Source organism: Panulirus ornatus, chromosome 6 (genome assembly GCF_036320965.1).
Source record: "Panulirus ornatus isolate Po-2019 chromosome 6, ASM3632096v1, whole genome shotgun sequence".
In the NCBI taxonomy this organism is placed as follows: domain Eukaryota; kingdom Metazoa; phylum Arthropoda; class Malacostraca; order Decapoda; family Palinuridae; genus Panulirus; species Panulirus ornatus.
The window spans coordinates 54666431-54687045 of record NC_092229.1 but is presented as its reverse complement, the minus strand read 5'-3'; the positions used below and the strand labels follow the sequence as shown (position 1 = coordinate 54687045).

At 39.2% G+C, this 20615-nt stretch overlaps 1 protein-coding gene across 4 annotated transcripts in view; it reads right to left on the bottom strand.

Annotated features, from left to right (window-relative positions):
• LOC139749252 (G1/S-specific cyclin-E-like) overlaps positions 1 to 20615 on the bottom strand; it is a 53972-nt gene that overhangs the window by 33039 nt on the left and 318 nt on the right. For 2 of the 4 annotated variants that reach the window (XM_071662988.1, XM_071662990.1), the window contains exons 2-7: positions 19370 to 19443; positions 16483 to 16609; positions 13124 to 13215; positions 12760 to 12961; positions 8515 to 8626; positions 3623 to 3753 (exon numbers count right to left, since the gene is read on the bottom strand). In XM_071662988.1, coding sequence (XP_071519089.1) covers positions 3623 to 3753; positions 8515 to 8626; positions 12760 to 12961; positions 13124 to 13215; positions 16483 to 16609; positions 19370 to 19389 — 684 coding nt within the window. In that variant the 5' untranslated portion in view covers positions 19390 to 19443. Of the gene's footprint in view, positions 1 to 3622; positions 3754 to 8514; positions 8627 to 12759; positions 12962 to 13123; positions 13216 to 16482; positions 16610 to 19369; positions 19444 to 20222; positions 20245 to 20311; positions 20351 to 20615 lie in introns of those variants that run through there. The other 2 variants (XM_071662987.1, XM_071662989.1) reach the window with 2 other exon arrangements.

The following is a 20615-nucleotide window of genomic DNA, read 5'->3' as shown; positions in this document are numbered from 1 at the left end:
CACTTTCAGTTACCTTCCTTTCATATTCCCTGCATTTTTTCTTATTCATCTTCTCACTTGCCAACACTTTTACCTCTCCATTCTTCTTTACCATACGTCCACTTCTCCCTGATCCTCATCCCATAAGAACTGCAAAATGGTCAGTCTCTCCAAAGAATCCTCCAACAACTCTACCATCTAGCATGGCCTTTCTCAATCTTTCATCCACAGCCTCAAAGTCAATCAAAACCTTTTGCTCTTCTGTTCCAACATTGTGCTGAAAAAAGGTGCTTGCAAGAAATAAACCCCTCTCAGCACAAATATCCACAAGATAACTTCCATTCTCATTTACTCCAGGCACTCTCCACTAACCAACTATCTCACCAATTTCATCATATCCCACTCACATTCCTATCACCCAATAAAACCACGTTTCTCTCATTCTCAGATTCATTTATACAGCCATTCAAATTTCTCCAGAAAAGCTTCATTTCATCCTTATCTCATACCATCATATTAACAGGCACATACCCATGCATACCTTACAATCCCAATCTTTCCTTGCCCCCACACTAGTTTTGATCCATTCCATCCAAGCTCTGTAACACCCTCCTGCACTCTTGTACTCTGTGTCTGCCATGCATAAATCATCATACATCTCTCCTTTCTCTCTAGGTTGAAGAGTTCGAACTTCTTCAGATTCTTGTCGTAAATCATATGTGTCAACCTGTCAATTTTACTTGTGAATTGCTTTTGTATCCTTCCCAAACTGTAGATGTTCTTTGCGTTTGGCCAACAAATGACAATTTACAAACATTTCTCCCTTAACAATTTAGTATCTTCCATCAGCTTTACTGCAGAAATTGAAAATAATGGTATGTTACCATTTTTAGATTGCATGGTCCATAGGGATGGAAACAAGTTTAAGTTAAGCATATACAGAAAACCTACCAATGTATGCTCATATATCAACTATTACTCAGCTCAACATGACTTAAGTAAATTATCATCATTCCAGTCTATGTTCCTTAGGGCATTACATATTTGCAGTCCAGAGTTTATTGATGATGAGTTTGAGAAGATATATTCATTTGGATCCATGTAAAGTATACTAGATCTTTCACTGATAAATCCCTTAATCAGTTGGCAAAGAAATAATTTTATAGAGTTGAACTCGAACCTCCCTTGACACCAAGAACGGTTCAGTTCTCCATTTTAATAATAATTTTACTTTACTTCCCATATTGCTTAAATCCTTTAATGTCAATGTTGCCTTCAGCAACAACAATACTATAAAGAATATCTTAATCAGGAACTCACCAGATGCATCTACAGAAAACCATGTAGAAATTGTGATAAGTTTTATGCTGGGTAATGGCATCCCAGTTATTAACAAATTGGATAGCTTCATTGTTGATAAAATTTGGAAACAGTTCTCTTTCTTGTCCACATAATAAGTATCACATGCTTAAAGCCGGACTTGAATGCACCTGACCGCCATTCAGGTAGTCACTTGTTTCCCAAATGGCATCCTAGCTATGTCAGTTCCCTGTATATCAACTGACTGTCATATTTCTTTCTTGTACCTCCACTGAAGAAGGGGTTATTACACAAAAGTGCACTTGGGAACTTATCGTATATCATTTCCTCATGGACTCATAGGAATATACTTGATCACACGCTCAATTGTGATCCTTTCCAATATATAAGTTCATTATTATTATTACCACGTTAGCAAGGTAGTGCAAGGAAACAGACAAAAGAATGGCCCAACCAACCCACATACACATGTATGTGTATAAACACCCACATACACAGATATGCATACCTATACATTTCAAGCACTTCAATACACCCTCTTCTGCTCTCTCAACCACACTCTTTATATCACCAAACATCTCTCTTACCCTTTCATTACTCACTTGATCAAACCAACTCACACCACATATTGTCCTCAAACATCTCATTTCCAACACATCCACCCTCCTTTGCACAACCCTATCTACAGCCTGTGCCCCACAACCATATAACATTTTTGGTAATAAAAAAGAGTGTGGTTGAGAGAGCAGAAGAGGGTGTTTTGAAATGGTTTGGTCACATGGAGAGAATGAGTGAGGAAAGATTGACAAAGAGGATATATGTGTCAGAGGTGGAGGGAACGAGAAGTGGGAGACCAAATTGGAGGTGGAAAGATGGAGTGAAAAAGATTTTGAGTGATTGGGGCATGAACATGCAGGAGGGTGAAAGGCGTGCAAGGAACAGGGTGAATTGGAACGATGTGGTATACCGGGGTCGGTGTGCTGTCAATGGATTGAACCAGGGCATGTGAAGCATCTGGGGAAAACCATGGAAAGTTTTGTGGGCCTGGATGTGGAAAGGGAGCTGTAGTTTCGGTGCATTATACACGACACCTAGAGACTGAGTGTGAACGAATGTGGCCTTTGTTGTCTTTTCCTATCACTACCTCGCGCATGTGGGGGAAGGGGGTTGTCATTTCATGTGTGGCAGGGTGGCAACGGGAATGAATAAGGGCAGACAGTATGAATTATGTACATGTGTATATATATGTATATGTCTGTGTGTATATGTATGTATACGTTGAGATGTATAGGTATGTATATGTGTGTGTCTGGACGTGTATGTATATACATGTGTATGCGAGTGGGTTGGGCCATTCTTTCGTCTGTTTCCTTGCACTACCTCGCTAACGCAGGGGACAGCAATAAAGTATAAATAAATAAATATATATATGTGTGCGTGTGTGTATGAGTGGAAAGGCCATTCTTCATCTGTTACCTGGTGCCACCTCACTGATGCGGGAGACAGCAATCAAGTATGATAATAACAAAAATTTACATATATGTGTATGTGAGTGGATATCTTTGTCTGTTTTCTAGCGCTACCTCACTAACACAGGAAACAGGGACCAAGTATGAAAAATACATAAATAAATGGAAAGATAAGTTGCATGCATTTTAATGCCTAAGCCCTCCTCCATCCACTTACCATCCTACAAACCTAACACTTAGGAAAGTATACTACTTTTTTGGATATTTTCTTCTAATAATAAATGACAGACATATTCTACAATGATCTTTATCAGAATAAATGGGGATCATAAATTGAGAAATTGCACCACAAAGATCTTGAGGTTAAAACAGTCAATGTATAGTACTATTACTGAGGAATTTCAATCCTAGATATGGAAACTTAAATGCTTTTCATATTAAAACTTTTCTTATTGAACTTTTCATATTAAAATAGCAAAAAAATATTTTCATTTTCTAATGACAAAATGACATTGGAGGGGAATGGTAGCGAAATCCAAACACATACGAAAAGAGTGAAGATCATTACTAATTATGAATCCAAGGTATCTTATTTCGTAATTCTGATAAAGCCCGCATGAGCTCTTTATATTTGTACTGTTTATTCTTCTTGCCAAAATGCATACCCTTATTCATGCAGTGTATGCCCTGAAAACATTAATCTGATAAGCTAACCAGCATCACAAGAACAGGAGTGGTTATGATATAAGGCTTATATAAATTGGCAAGTTTGGTGGGAAAGTCTAACAATATGAAGCATAAATTGTACAGCATTTCTATCAATCAATTCTTGTTATATTTTATTCTTAACATACCTTTAATATGACTAGTTCCTTTTCCAAAATTTCATTTTCCATGCAAGCACCATCTGTCACATAGGCAAATTCTGATAGCTTTGGTGGATAAATCTCTTCTATTTTTGCTGCTATAAATAAACATGTTATACCTGAAACAAAAATGTGAGTAAACAACAGATGAAAGACCAAAACAAATAAATGTTCATTTGTTTTATCATTTCATTATTATCTACAGTGCCACTTCCCACTATACCAAAATCACATGTACATTTGCTTAATTATTTCATTACTTCAACTGTGCCACTTCCCACTATAAAGAAATATGATCCACACAATCAATCCATACAGCAAGGTCACAGCTCTCCATAAACTCAACTCTAATTTCCATAATTTTTCCTTCTAAAACATTTCTTGATATACTTACCTGAAAGCTACTTACAATGTTTACATACACACTGCCCATCTTCCAAAATTTCCCAATCAGTATAGATCATTACTTTTATTTATCAACAAATACCCTACTGATAACATATTCTTTCCAGATCTACATATAGAACTGGACAACTGCTAGCTACAGTAGTCCTCCTAACACCCCTCTTAACCATACATCCTCTGCAGTGGTACTTGTCACTGCAACTGTATCTTCATGGACATTTGAAATGCATGCTTGCTTTTTCAGTATGCAAAGATGCCTTGTCAGAAACTATATTTTGCACTGGGTAAAACATTCTGTGTCAGTTACCCACATAATACAAAGCCATGCACGTTCTTCCTGCACATTTGTCATTACATCTTGGGCACTAATAATGATGCTGATCCTGTGGTTGTTGAATGTGATTCTGAATATAATAAGAAAGTCATCTTGATTATGACATAGCAGATATAAGATTGGAATATTTTGGAACAAGTGTGAACAGGTACATGTTTTTGGGTAGTGAATAACAGTAGTGCACAAAAAAGTGTGAATGATATATCTATCAACAAGTTGTATGAATATGTAATGAAAGAGTAATATATCTGATAACCATGTAAGTGATATGTAAAACCCTTATGGTGTATAGTGAGACATTTTACAAAATCTTTATCAATAATTCACTGCATGTCATGTAACAAAGAGTCTCCAAATATAAAGTGTGTGGAAAAAGGTGAAGACAGATTCTGTCAAGTCAGCTCTGATGGTTCAGGTCTTTCAGTAATGTATATTTGTTTATATTATATATATATTTTTCTATTATACTTTGTCACTGTCTCCCGCGTTACCAAGGCAGCGCAAGGAAACAGACAAAAGAATGACCCAACCCACCCACATACACATGTATATGCATACACGTCCACACACGCACATATACATACCTATACATCTCAATGTATACACATATATACACGCACAGACATATACATATATACACATGTACTGTACATAATTCATACCGTCTGCCCTTATTCATTCCTGTCACCACCCCACCACACATGAAATGACAACTCCCTCCCCCCACATGTGTGCGAGGTAGCGCTAGGAAAAGACAACAAAGGCCACATTCGTTCACACTCAGTCTCTAGCTGTCGTGTATAATGCACCGAAACCACAGCTCCCTTTCCACATCTAGGCCCCACAAAACTTTCCATGGTTTACCCAAGACGCTTCACATGCCCTGGTTTAATCCATTGACAGCACATCGACCCTGACCTCTGACACATATATCCTCTTTGTCAATCTTTCCTCACTCATTCTCTCCATGTGACCAAACCACTTCAAAACACCCTCTTCTGCTCTCTCAACCACACTCTCTTTATTACCAAACATCTCCCTTACCCTTTCATTACTTACTCGATCAAACCACATACTGTCCTCAAACATCTCATTTCAAGCACATCCACCCTCCTCCACACAACTCTATCTATAGCCCACGCCTTGCAACCATATAAAAGTGTTGGAACCACTAATTCCTTCAAACATACCCATTTTTGCTTTCCAAGATAACGTTCTCGACTTCCACACATTATTCAATGCTCCTAAAACTTTCGCCCCCTCCCCCACCTTATGATTCACTTCCACTTCCATGGTTCCATCCGCTGCCAAATACACTCCCAGATATCTGAAGCACTTCACTTCCTCCAATTTTTCTCCATTCAAACTTACCTCCCAAATGACTCAACCCTACTGTACCTAATAACCTTGCTCTTATTCACATTTACTCTCGGCTTTCTTCTTTCACACACTTTACCAAATTCGGTCACCAGCTTCTGAAGTTTCTCACCCGAATCAGCAAACCAGCGCTGTATCATCAGCAAACGACAACTGACTTACTTCCCAAGCTCTCTCATCCACAACAGACTGCATACTTGCCCCTCTTTCCAAAACTCTTGCATTCATCTCTCTAACAACCCCATCCATAAACAAATTAAACAACCATGGAGACATCATGCACCCCTGCCGCAAACCAACATTCACTAGGAACCAATCACTTTCCTCTCTTCCTACTCATACACATGCCTTACATCCTTGGTAAAAACTTTTCACCACTTCTAGCAACTTACCTCTCACACCATATAATATTAAAACCTTCCACAAAGCATTTCTCTCAATCCCATCATATGCCTTATCCAGATCCATAAATGCTGCATACAAATCCATCTGTTTCTCTAAATATTTCTCACATACATTTGTCAAAGCAAACACCTGATCCACATATCCTCTACCACTTCTGAAACCACACTGCCGTTCCCCAATCTGATGCTCTGTACATGCCTTCACCCTCTCAATCAATACCCTCCCATATAATTTTCCAGAAGTACTCATTTTTGTGCCTCTGTAGTTTGAACACTCACCTTTATCCCCTTTCCCTTTGTAGAATGACTATGCATGTATTCCATCAATCCTCAGGCACTTCACCATGATCCATACATACACTGAATATCCTTACCAACCAATCAACAACAACAGTCACACCTTTTCTTTTTTATATAAATTCCACTGCAATACCATCCAAACCTGCCACCTTGCTGTATTTCATCTTCAGCAAAGCTTTCACTACCTATTCTCTGTTTACCAAACTATTCTCCCTGCCTCTCTCACTTCACACACCACCCTAACCAAAACACTCTATATCTGCCACTCTATCATCAAACATTCAACAAACCTTCAAAATGCTCACTCCATCTCCTTCTCACTTCATCAATACCTATTATTACCTCCCCACTTGCCCCTTCACTGATATTCCCATTTGTTCTCTTGTTATGCACATTATTTATCTCCTTCCAAAACATCTTTTTATTCTCCCTAAAATTTAATGATATTCTCTCATCCCAACTCTCATGTGCCCTCTTTTTCAACTCTTGCACCTTTCTCTTGACCTCCTGCCACCTTCTTTTATACATCTCCCAGTCATTTGCACTATTTCCCTGCAAGTATCATCCAAACGCCTCTCTCTTCTCTTTCACTGATACCCTTACTTCTTCATCCAACCACTCACTAACCTTTCAAATCTGCCCACCTCCCACCTTTCTCATGCCATATGCATCTTTTGCACAAGCCATCATTGCTTCCCTAAATACATCCCATCCCTCACCCACTCCCCTCACGTCATTTGCTCTCACCTTTTGACACTCTACACTCAACCTCCCCTGGTACTTCCTCACACAAGTCTCCTTTCCAAGCTCATTTACTCTCACCACTCTCTTCTCCCCAACATTCTTCTTTTCTGGAAACCTCTACAAATCTTCACTTTTGCCTTTCTCAGAACATTAACATCCAAAAGTCTCTTTTACATGCCTATCAATAATAAAATGTAACAAATGCTTTGAACTTATAATAGCTGTGCCATAACTATCCCCATCCAGTCATTACACCCAAACTACTATTTCAGTCATTTCAAACACCATATAAACATAAAAAAATAAAAAGAAAAAACTATTCCAAGATCTAAAACAGACCCTCCATGTATGTGAACAAAGGTGTGCAAGCATACGCATCTAATAAGGTAGTTATTGCTTGGTAAAGATTAAAACTTTGTTTCATACATAAAGAAAAGAAAAGAGTTCATCCAAAAGGATTCAACCCCTTCAACCACCATAAAACATTTGAGGTGGGGAGGTCCTAATTTACAAGACCTCAATAGGAGTACAGCAACCAAATGAGGCCTATGGTATCATAAGAGCCAGCCAGCCATTCATATAATTCACTGACAACTGGCTTGTGTCATGCATATGTATGCAGAAAATCAAGACATGACTCTTCAATATGGAAAGAGGGTGGGAAGGGATAAATTATAATATATGGATCCTTCTTAACAGATAATATTATGTATGACTGACAAATATTGAAGTGTACATCCATTATGAAATTAATAAATAAATGTAACAGTGACTAGGCAGACTGAAAAAAGTCTATGGATGCCTCCACAATGTGGCAAGTTAATTCAACCAGGTACACCATTCAAAAATAAAACGTATTCATGACTTATGAAAAACCAAAGAATAATAATGGCAATGATACCTATCAGACTTCTGTCAGTGTCAGAGATGAAAGTGCACCACAGCTTGCTGATTTGGTATCAAGCAACAGCCAACACATCTAAATAGAGCAAAAGAAACCTGAATCAGGAAGGGTAATGGCCTGGGGTAAGCTCACCAACAAACTACAACACAACCTGAACAGGTCGTTATACAGGCAGTGTCTGTTGTATGAGCATCTGCTGGCAAGATAAGTTTTATGATGATTAAGAGGGAGTGGGCTGAATCCTCATGGATGTGCCTTATCTTGGAAGGTAAAACACTTTTCTAACCCCCAAAGAAAGGGTACCTCAAATAATCCTTCATTACATGAAAAATAAATGAATATGCAATCTTTGGCAAATTCTAAATATTTCTAGTTTCACTTATTGTGCAGGATGATGAAAAAGCATACTAACCTATAAGCTGAAGTTGCTGCTTAGGTACATCATGTGAGGCAGTTAGGTACCGATCTATGTAGTCTGTGGCTAAGTAATAGGTCTCCCGGTGTAGTTTATACACTTCACATACCTGGTGGGAATGTACGAATTAGAAGGGTAACCAAACATTCAAAAAATTGTATATACAAAAATACAATTATGTTGGTCTGCATGCACTAACATACACACGAGGCTGTTCCCTGTAGGGTGGGGTAGAGGCAGGAATGGATGTAGGCAAGCAAGTATGAATATGTACATGTCAGTGTATGTGTATGTATATGTAGATATGTATATGCATATGTATGTGTATGGGCATTTATGTATATATATGTGTATACGAGTGGATGGGCATTCGTTGTCTGTTTCCTGGCACTACCTAGCTAATGCAGGAAACAGTGATTAGGTGCCATAAAAAATATAATAAAAATATTCATCTACTTATTTATCATACTTAACTCTTAAAACCTTCTGCAAAGCATCTCTATCAACCATATCATATGCCTTCTCCAGATCCATAAATGCTACATACAAATCCATATGTTTTTCTAAGTATTTCTCACATACATTCTTCAAAGCAAACACCTGATCCACTTCTGAAACCACACTGCTCTTCCCCAATCTGATGCTCTGTACATGCCTTTACCCTCACAATCAATACCCTCCCATATAACTTCCCAGGAATACTCAACAAACATGCCTCTGTAATTTGAACACTCCTACACCATAAGAATACATGGTGTGGGAGGTAAGTTGTTAGAAGCAGTGAAAAGTTCTTATTGAGGATGTAAGGCATGTGTACGTGTAGGAAGAGAGGAAAGTGATTGGTTCTCAGTGAATGTTGGTTTGTGGCAGGGGTGCGTGATGTCTCCATGGTTGTTTAATTTGTTTATGGATGGGGTTGTTAGGGAGGTGAATGCAAGAGTTTTGGAAAGAGGGGCCAGTATGAAGTCTGTTGTGGATGAGAGAGCTTGGGAAGTGAGTCAGTTGTTGTTCGCTGATGATACAGCGCTGGTGGCTGATTCCGGTGAGAAACTGCAGAAGCTGGTGACTGAGTTTGGTAAAGTGTGTGAAAGAAGAAAGCTGAGAGTAAATGTGAATAAGAGCACGATTATTAGGTACAGTAGGGTTGAGGGACAAGTCAATTAGGAGGTAAGTTTGAATGGAGAAAAACTGGAGATAGTGAAGTGTTTTAGATATCTGGGAGTGGATTTGGCAGCAGATGGAACCATGGAAGCGGAAGTGAATCATAAGGTGGGGGAGGGGGCGAAAGTTGTGGGAGCGTTGAAAAAAGTGTGGAAGTCGAGAAAGTTATCTTGAAAAGCAAAAATGGGTATGTTTGAAGGAATAGTGGTTCAAACAATGTTATGTGGTTGCATGGCGTAGGCTATAGATAGAGTTGTGCGGAGGGGGGTGGATGTGTTTGAAATGAGATGTTTGAGGACAATATGTGGTGTGAGGTGGTTTGATTGAGTAAGTAATGAAAGGGTACGAGAGATGTAGGGTTATAAAAAAGAGTGTGGTTGAGAGAGCAGAAGAGGGTTTAGAAATGGTGTGGTCACATGGAGAGAATGAGTGAGGAAAGATTGACAAAGAGGATATATGTGTCAGAGGTGGAGGGAACAAGGAGAAATGGGAGACCAAATTGGAAGTGGAAAGACAAAGCGAAAAAGATTTTTGAGTGATGAGGGTCTGAGCATGGAGGAGGGTGAAAGGTGTGCAAGGAATAGAGTGAATTGGAACGATGTGGTATACCAGGGTCGATGTGCTGTCAATGGATTAAACCAGGGCATGTGAAGCGTCTGGGGTAAACCATGGAAAGTTCTGTGGGGCCTGGAGCTGTGGTTTGGGTGCATTATACATGACAGCTAGAGACTGAGTGTGAACGAATGTGGCCTTTGTTGTCTTTTCCTAGCGCTACCTCGCGCACATGCGGGGGGAGGGAGTTTTCATTTCATGTGTGGTGGGGTGCCGACGGGAATGAATAAGGGCAGACAGTATGAATTATGTACATGTGAATATATGTATATGTGTGTGTATATATGTGTATATGTTGAGATGTATAGGTATGTATACGTACGTGTGTGGACGTGTATGTACATACATGTGTATGTGGGTGGGTTGGGCCAATCTTTCGTGTTTCCTTGTGCTACCTCGCTAACGCGGGAGACAGCAACAAAGTATAAGTATAATACTTAATCGCCGTCTCCTGCGTTAGTGAGGAAGTGCAAGGAAACACACGAAATACATTAAATATCCTTACCAACCAATCAACAACGCAGTCACCCCTTTATTTAAATAAATTCCACTGCAATACTATCCAAACCCACTGCCTTGCCGGCTTTTATCATCCGCAAAGCTTTCGCTATCTCTTCTCTGTTTACCAAACCATTCTCCCTGACCCTCTCACTTCACACACCATACCGACCAAAACATCCTATATACTCCTAAAACCTTCCACAAGACATTCCTATCACCCCTATCATATGCCTTCTCCAGATCCATAAATGCTACATACAAATCCATCAGTTTTTCTATTAACCCTATCATATGCCTTCTCTAAATCCAGAAATGCTACATACAAATCCATCTGTTTTTCTAAGTATCTCTCACATACCTTCTTCAAAGCAAACACCTGATCGACACATCCTCTACCACCTCAGAAACCACACGACTCTTCCCCAATCTGATGCTCTGTGCATGCCTTCAACCTCTCAATCAATACCCTCCCATATAATTTCCCAGGAATACTCTACAAACTTATACCTCTGTGGTTTGAACACTCACCTTTATCCCCTTTCCTTTGTGCAATGGCACTATGCATGCATTCCACCAATCCTCAGGCACATCACCATGGTCCATACATACACTGAATATCCTTACCAATCAGTCAACAATACAGTCATCACCTTTTTAAATAAATTCCACTGTAATACCATTAAAACCTGCAGCCTTGCCAACTTTCATCTGCAAAGCTTTCACTACCTCTTCTCTTTTCGCCAAATCATTCTCCCTGACCCTCTCACTTTGTACACCATCCCGACCAACACACCCTATATCTGCCACTCTATCATCAAACACATTCAACAAATATTCAAAATACTCACTCCACTGTCTGTTATCACTTCCTCACTTGCTCTCTTCATCGTTATTTCCATTTGTTCTCGTCTTACACACGTTATTAACCTTCCAAAACATATTTTTATTCTCCCTAAAATTTAATGATACTCTCACCCCAACTCTTATTTGCCCTCTTTTTCAACTCGTGCACCATTCTCTTGACCTGCTGCTTTCTCTTATACACCTCCCAGTAATTTGCAATACTTCCCTGCAAATATCGTCCAAATGCCTCTCCCTTCTCTTTCACTAACAATCTTACTTCATCCCACCACTCACTACCCTTTCTAATCTGCCCACCTCCCACCTTTCTCATGCCACATGCATCTTTTTTACAACCCATCACTGCTTCCCTAAATACATCCCATTCCTCCCCCCACGTCATTTGCTCTCACCTTTTCCCATTCTTCACTCAATCTCTCCTGATACCTCCTCACACAAATCTCCTTTCCAAGCTCACTTACTCTCACCACTCTCTCCTCCCGAACATTCTCTCCTCTTTTCTGAAAGCCTCTACAAGTCTTCACCTTCGCCTCCATAAGACAGTGATCAGACTTCTCTCCAGCTGCCCCTCTGGGCTGGGGATTGGGAAGAAAGAATACTTCCCACATATTCCTTGCGTGTCACAGAAGGCAACTAAAAGGAAAGGAAGTGTGGGACTTGTAATCCCACAGACCTTTCCATGGTTTACCCCAGATGTTTTACATGCCCTGGTTCAGTCCATGAAAATCAAAATAATAAATACTTACCTGATCAATGCAATTCATTGCACGAGGCTTAATGCATGAACGAAGCAAAAGAGATATGAATACTACAATCTACCAGATAAAGGAAATACAAGATACCATTTCAATAAAGATACATACATATTTGCCATTTCCCACATCAGCAAGGTAGTGTCAAGAACAAAGGACAGCCTTGAAGGGAAAATCCTCACTTGACCCCTTTCTCCGTTCCTTCTTTTGGAAGAGTTAAACCTGAGGGGAGGATTTCCAGCCCCATGCTCCCACCCTTTTAGTCACCTTCCATGACATACAGGGAAGTTTTGGATAATATACATCACAATATAATCATTTGAGATGCAACAGTTGGTTCTTCAAATGGTCTCACCTCTGTCAACCAGTCTAAGAGAATGGCCCTCATTCTCGCCTGGAGTGAGGGATGTTGTGTGAGGTAGTCTGGGCGCCGGGGGTACAAGCGGTCCTTACGGCACATGAGCGCCCACACCTGTCCTTGGTCTGCCCAACTTAACTTTGGCAAAGATGGCTTCCTGGTGGACTGTGGTGTCGAGAGGCATGTCAAACCCCGAAATCTAAGGAGACAAATCCATTACTGTCCAATCATTCCAAGCTTCACAAAAATCCTAAACACCACAGCTAAAGTGAGTTTATTAACCAAAACAATACGTTAACATAAAGAATGCTCTCATTATGATCAAACAACCAATGACAACACAATAGAAAAAGAAACATACTTTTGCCATGTGTCAGGAACTGGGTTGTCTGGGGTTACCGATCTTTCCCTCTCAACATTGAGACTGGAAGTTACGTCACCTAACGGCTGAGGCTGTTGACACAAATCATTAAATTACATCCAGGTAAATTTGCAGTGGATGGAACCATTTGCGCTGAAGTGGGTCATAAGGTAGAAGAGAAGACGGGTTCTGGGTTCAATAAGGAACATGTGGAGGGACACATCACTGTCTGCAAAGGTAAGGAAGGGTATATTTGAAGATTTAGTAGTCTTGAATGTTGTATGTTATGTTGGTCTTGAACAAAGAATGCAAAACTGAGGACAAAGATGGATGTGATGGAAATTCAAGCTTGAAGATAATATATGGTGAGATAGGTTGATAATGTATATAATGACAGCATCACTGAGAGAGGTGTGGTACTAAGGTCAGGTTGACTGAGAGGCAGTTATATGGTGAGGATGGGTAAAGAAAGAGCAAGAGGAACTATATTTTAAAAGGGGAGCAAGCAATACAGAAAAGAAGAAAAAGGAAGGATAGAGAAAAGGAGGCTTTGTGGTGACAAGGTTTGAACATTCAGGAATGTGAAGCATGTACTGGATAGCATGAATTAGAGTAATGTGGTAAATGAAGGATCAAACATGCTGACAATGGGCGAAACCAAAATCTGATGCAGTCAAGATACACAATTGAATAGTTTGAGACTTAGCTAAGGATGACATGATCTGGCTTCAGTACGTAATATGTGACAACTATATATATATATATATATATATATATATATATATATATATATATATATATATATATATGTCATGTGGAAATTAGCCATTTTTTTCTTCTGCCTTACTGCTACCTTGCTAAGGTGAAGCTGTTTCGAATCTTTTTCTCTACATCCCCCCAATTCCAATTTGATCTCATTCCCTCCATTTCTGACACACATATATTCTTTTTATCAACTTTTCCTCACTCATTCTCTCCATGGCGGTCATACCATTTCAACACACACTCTTCTGCTCTCTCTATCACACCCTTTTATTACCACATATCTCTCTTATCCTTTCATTACTTACTCGATCAAATCACCTCACCACATATTGTCCTCAAACATTTAATTTCCAACACATCCACCCTCCTCTGCATAACCCTATCGATAGCCCATGTCTCACAACCATATAACATCATTGGAACCACTATTCCTTTAAACATACCCATTTTTGCTCTCCAAGACATTGCTCTCCACACATTCTGCAACACTCCCAGAACCTTTGCCCCCTCCCCAACTCTATGACTCACTTCTGCTTCCATGGTTCTATCCACTGTTAATTCCACTCCCAGACATCTAGTCTAAAACACTTCACTTCCTCCAGTTTTTCTCCATTCAAACTTACCTCCCAATTAACTTGCCCCTTCACCCTACTAAATCTTATAACTTTGTTCTTACTCACAATTACTCTCAACACTCTCCTTTCACACACTTTATCAAACTCAGTCACCAACCTCTGTAGTTTCTCACCCAGATTAGCCACCAGCGCTGTATCATCAGCGATTAACAACTGACTTACTTCCCAAGCCCTCTCATCCACAACAGACTGCATACTTGCCCCTCTCTCCAAAACTCTTCCATTCACTTACCTAACTACCACATCCATAAACAAACTAAACAACCATGGAGACATCACACACCCCTGCCGCAAACCGACTCACTGGGAACCAATCACTTTCCTCTCTTCCTACTCGTACAAATGCCTTACATCCTCGGTAAAATCTTTTCACTGCTTCTAGCAACTTACCTACCACACCATATACTCTTAAAACCTTCCACAAAGCATCTTTATCAACCCTATCATATGCCATCTACAGAACCATAAATGCTACATGCAAATACATCTGTTTTTCTAAGTATTTCTCACACACATTCTTCAAAGCAAACACCTGATCCACACCTCTACCACTTCTGAAACTAAAATGCTCTAACCCAATTTGATGCTCTGTACATGCCTTTACCCTCTCAATCAATATCCTCCCATATAATTTCCCAGGAATACTCAACAAACTTATACCTCTGTAATTTGAACACTCACCTTTATCCCCTTTGCCTCTGAACAATGGCACTATGCATGCATTCCGCTAATCCTCAGGCACTTCACCATGAACCATACATATACTGAATATCCTTACCAACCAGTCAACAACACAGTCACCCTCTTTTTTAATAAATTCCACTGCAATACCATCCAAACCTGCCTCCTTGCTGTCTTTCATCTTCCGTAAAGCGTTCACTACCTCTTTTCTGTTTTACTAAATCACTCTCCCTGACCCTCTCTTTTTGCACACTACCTCGACCAAAACACCCTATATTTGCCACTCAATCATCAAACACATTCAACAAACCTTCAAAATACTCACTCCATCTTCTCACTTCACCACTACTTGTTATTACCTCCCCATTAGCCCCCTTCACCAATCTTCCCATTTATTCTCGTCTTACGCACTTTATTTACCTCCTTCCTAAACATCTTTTCATTTTTCCTAAAATCTAATGATACTCTCTCACCCCAACTCTCATTTGCCCTCTTTTTCACCTAATGCACCTTTCTCTTGAACACCTGCCACTTTCTTTTATACATCTCCCAGTCATTTGCACTCCTTCTCTGCAAATGTTGTCCAAACACCTCTCTTCTCTTTCACTAACAATCTTACTTCATCCCACCACTCACTACCCTTCCTAATCTGTGAGGTAGTGCAAGGAAACAGACAAAAAAATGGCCCAACCCACCCACATACACATGTATATACATACACATCCACACACGCACATATACATACCTATACATTTCAATGTATACATATACATATAAGCATACAGACATATACATATATACACATGTACATAATTCATACTTGCCTTTATTCCATCTGGTCAACCAGAAGCAAAGTGAAGTTATGAAAGTAAATTCATTGCCTACAGTAATATGTGCCTGTTAAAATAGTGTGCTCTAATCTAAGTTAATTTTCCAGAATTTAGGAAATCCAATGCTTCTCAGTTCAAGCTCATTTGGGTCTATCTGGATTTATATAATACACTTCCTGACAAACAATCTAGCACAAAAACAGAACTTTTCCAAACTTACTAATATAAGGTTACTAAGAACATACATGTAAATATACTTACATTCAATGTTTGACCTCTTGCAAGTACAGAAAAGAGAAAAATCCATCCTTTAAAGTCATTCTATCATTCACCTAACTTATGGCAAGAAATACATTTATTATATACCTTAATACAGGAAAGGAGCATGAATATAAAACAGACCACTGAGACTTACAACTAATAAAAAAAAATTAATCCCACCAAATACCATTTCTGAGGGTTCCACTCGGGCTTGCTTTACTTGCTGTTCATCTTCTTCGTTCTCTGAGCTCCTCCTTTTTCTTGTTCTTAGAATTGCCGGTTTAATTCTAGTTGACAGTGAACCATTTTTCAGTCTGCAAGACCAAATTACTTGGATAAAATTTTACTAAGAACTATGCATCAAGTTTACATACTTTCAGTTTTTGGTCAAGTATTACTTTTAAGGACTTAGTAAATCTCTACTGGATAAAAATCACTGAAATAACCAACCACGAGAGTAACCATGAAAATATACAAAATATCCCTATAACTGATGTTCTGAGTAGTAGCCTCAATCATCCAATTAGTCTAAGGTCAGTAGTGGGAAAGTTTCTGGAGGCAGTAATGGTAAATAAAAGTTTTAACATCTACAAAAGAAGTCTCACAATTTTGCTGCCATTTTCACTAGTTTTTTACTGGCAGACTATGATGAAAAGCATGACATTATCTATCTTGACTTCAGTAAGCAATCCAGCAGTTTATTTATTTTTTTTTTTTATTATACTTTGTCGCTGTCTCCCGCGTTTGCGAGGTAGCGCAAGGAAACAGACGAAAGAAATGGCCCAACCCACCCCCATACACATGTATATACATACGTCCACACACGCAAATATACACACCACAGCTTTCCATGGTTTACCCCAGACGCTTCACATGCCTTGATTCAATCCACTGACAGCACGTCAACCCCGGTATACCACATCGCTCCAATTCACTCTATTCCTTGCCCTCCTTTCACCCTCCTGCATGTTCAGGCCCCGATCACACAAAATCTTTTTCACTCCATCTTTCCACCTCCAATTTGGTCTCCCTCTTCTCCTCGTTCCCTCAACCTCCGACACATATATCCTCTTGGTCAATCTTTCCTCACTCATTCTCTCCATGTGCCCAAACCACTTCAAAACACCCTCTTCTGCTCTCTCAACCACGCTCTTTTTATTTCCACACATCTCTCTTACCCTTACGTTACTCAATCGATCAAACCACCTCACACCACACATTGTCCTCAAACATCTCATTTCCAGCACATCCATCCTCCTGCGCACTACTCTATCCATAGCCCATGCCTCGCAACCATACAACATTGTTGGAACCACTATTCCTTCAAACATACCCATTTTTGCTTTCCGAGATAATGTTCTCGACTTCCACACATTCTTCAAGGCCCCCAGAATTTTCGCCCCCTCCCCCACCCTATGATCCACTTCCGCTTCCATGGTTCCATCCGCTGCCAGATCCACTCCCAGATATCTAAAACACTTCACTTCCTCCAGTTTTTCTCCATTCAAACTCACCTGGGATCCCAATTGACTTGACCCTCAACCCTACTGTACCTAATAACCTTGCTCTTATTCACATTTACTCTTAACTTTCTTCTTCCACACACTTTACCAAACTCAGTCACCAGCTTCTGCAGTTTCTCACATGAATCCGCCACCAGCGCTGTATCATCAGCGAACAACAACTGACTCACTTCCCAAGCTCTCTCATCCCCAACAGACTTCATACTTGCCCCTCTTTCCAAAACTCTTGCATTTACCTCCCTAACAACCCCATCCATAAACAAATTAAACAACCATGGAGACCACACACCCCTGCCGCAAACCTACATTCACTGAGAACCAATCACTTTCCTCTCTTCCTACACGTACACATGCCTTACATCCTCGATAAAAACTTTTCACTGCTTCTAACAACTTTCCTCCCACACCATATATTCTTAATACCTTCCACAGAGCATCTCTATCAACTCTATCATATGCCTTCTCCAGATCCATAAATGCTACATACAAATCCATTTGCTTTTCTAAGTATTTCTCACATACATTCTTCAAAGCAAACACTTATGAAAGGTAATAAAGAAATCAGTTCTTAGTATTACTCAGGAAGTTTTAAATTGGATCACAGCATGGCTGATTGACATGAAACATTTGCTGTTACAAAAATAAAATCAAGAACATTCTATAGCACTGCATGGAGATCTGTGTCAAATGAAACTCAATAATAACAAGTTTAGTGTTTCAAACTTGGAGAAAAAACAGTCATGTGCATCAGCTTAACATAGATACAGTATTGAGAAATGAGTGTGTGCAAGATCTTGAAGCTTTAATAAAACAGACTTAAAACTGGAGCAGCCATGTAAGAAAGTCCTAAATAAAGTGAAAAATCACTTGGATTTGTTTATAAAAGTGTTCACAATAAAAGTGCATGTTATACAAAAGATGTATCTCTCTGGTAAGACCACACCCTGATTATGCATTACAGTTTGGGGTGCCATATTACAGGCTCTAGAAAGCACATATTTATGAATTACAAAAATCATCCCTGGCTTTTAGTCCATGAGAAGAGACCTGGGAAATATATCTGCACTTTCTAAAAAGGCAGAGAATAAGGAGTGATATGATCAAAATGTTAAATTAGATGACGGTTAAAGGGAATATCAATAAATTACAACGAATATCCAACCTTGAAATTCTAAAATGCACAAGACTGGTTTCAAACTTGAAGAATCTAGTTTAACAATAATACAGGAAGGCACTGATACAGAAACAAGATGCCAGTGAGTGGAGTAAGCTGCCAAATAGGATAGAAATTTGTCACCAAATAAGATAGCAAGTACAAAAATTACAGAAAATTTAAATTTCAGTACAAAGTTACATGAGTAAAAGGGGCTATAGGTATAAAGACCAAATGAAGACCAATTGAGGTTTTCTTCCATTCATGCAAAATTATTATAATCAGGACTGTGCTTACTAAAGAGAAAACTGTGCTAAAATAGCTTTTTATTATATTTATAAAACAATGTGATCCTCCTAATTCTGAGAAAATCGAGTAAATTTTAATGCAGCACCTACCTTCTTTGGTTCTGAGACATGAGGCTGTGTGTGTGTGTTGCTTTGTGGTGAAGGTCTGGTGATGCTAACAGGGCCTGCAAGGAAGAAAGAATTATTGATGAATTTACCAAATAACTTGCTGAAATATTCTAAGATAATATATATCACTACTCAGACCATGTAATTACCTATTTGCACTGTGTGGGAAGGGAATTTTCACTGGGGTAGCCCTATCTTTTAAACATTCCTTACAAACAATACAGCATCTTAAAATCTATGTATGATGTCTGCATACACTAAAAAATGCAACTTGCATCCATTAAAACACTCCAGTGAATGTGATCTATATGAAGTGCATATTGCATACTGAAAACAATCACTATTAAGTATTGCTAACACAGTAAAGATAATTACAGGAAATTCATTAATTACTTGATATCATCATATCAGCAAAATTTCTTGACAACAGGATGTGAACACATTACATTAAATCCATACACTGCGATTTAGGAGTGAATCAAGATCTTAGTTCCGTGTGCTAAGGCCTAGATGCTTTCTATTTTGAAGACCTCTTGTTTTTAAATCACAAGCTATATCCTGATTTCACAAATAAAGCAGCAACTTTTATTGCATAAATACACTCCATGATTAACTATAACAACACAGCAATCCTAAAGAAAAACTAAAAAAATAAACCCTTTACGAAGACTCGTTTCCCACGCCGGCCGCCAAAGAAATCTGACAATTTACGATTCTTAAATCACAATATTCCATTTAATATTGTTTCAGGTATCAGTAAGAGGGATGGGGATTTCTCTGTAACAGGCGACCATAGAAACAGAAACAAATAAGCCGAATGGCCAGGTGTTTATACCTCTGGGCGGCAAGTTTACCCGCCAACCCGCCATGCCCCCCACATGCGTCTGGACTCCCATCCACGCTCACACTCGTTAATCCACTTACACGGTTATTCCTTATTAGACCCATGGCCTTCAACTTCTTTCTTGCAAGGTTATGTACATAACAAGTGATGGTTAATAAAGCTTTGAAGCTTAAAGAAACCGTTCTGTCATCCTTTGTGGCCAACGGATGGTAAGCTGAGACAATTCACAAACAAGTCTATTTTCTTGCAATATGATAATGTTCATTATCAATGGAATTGAAGATTTCATTGACACCATTTACATCCATCCCCACGCTGATCGCGTATAAACAAAACATAACTTAAATACCATAATAAAGAAAACAACCCGCCAAACTGCTTCTA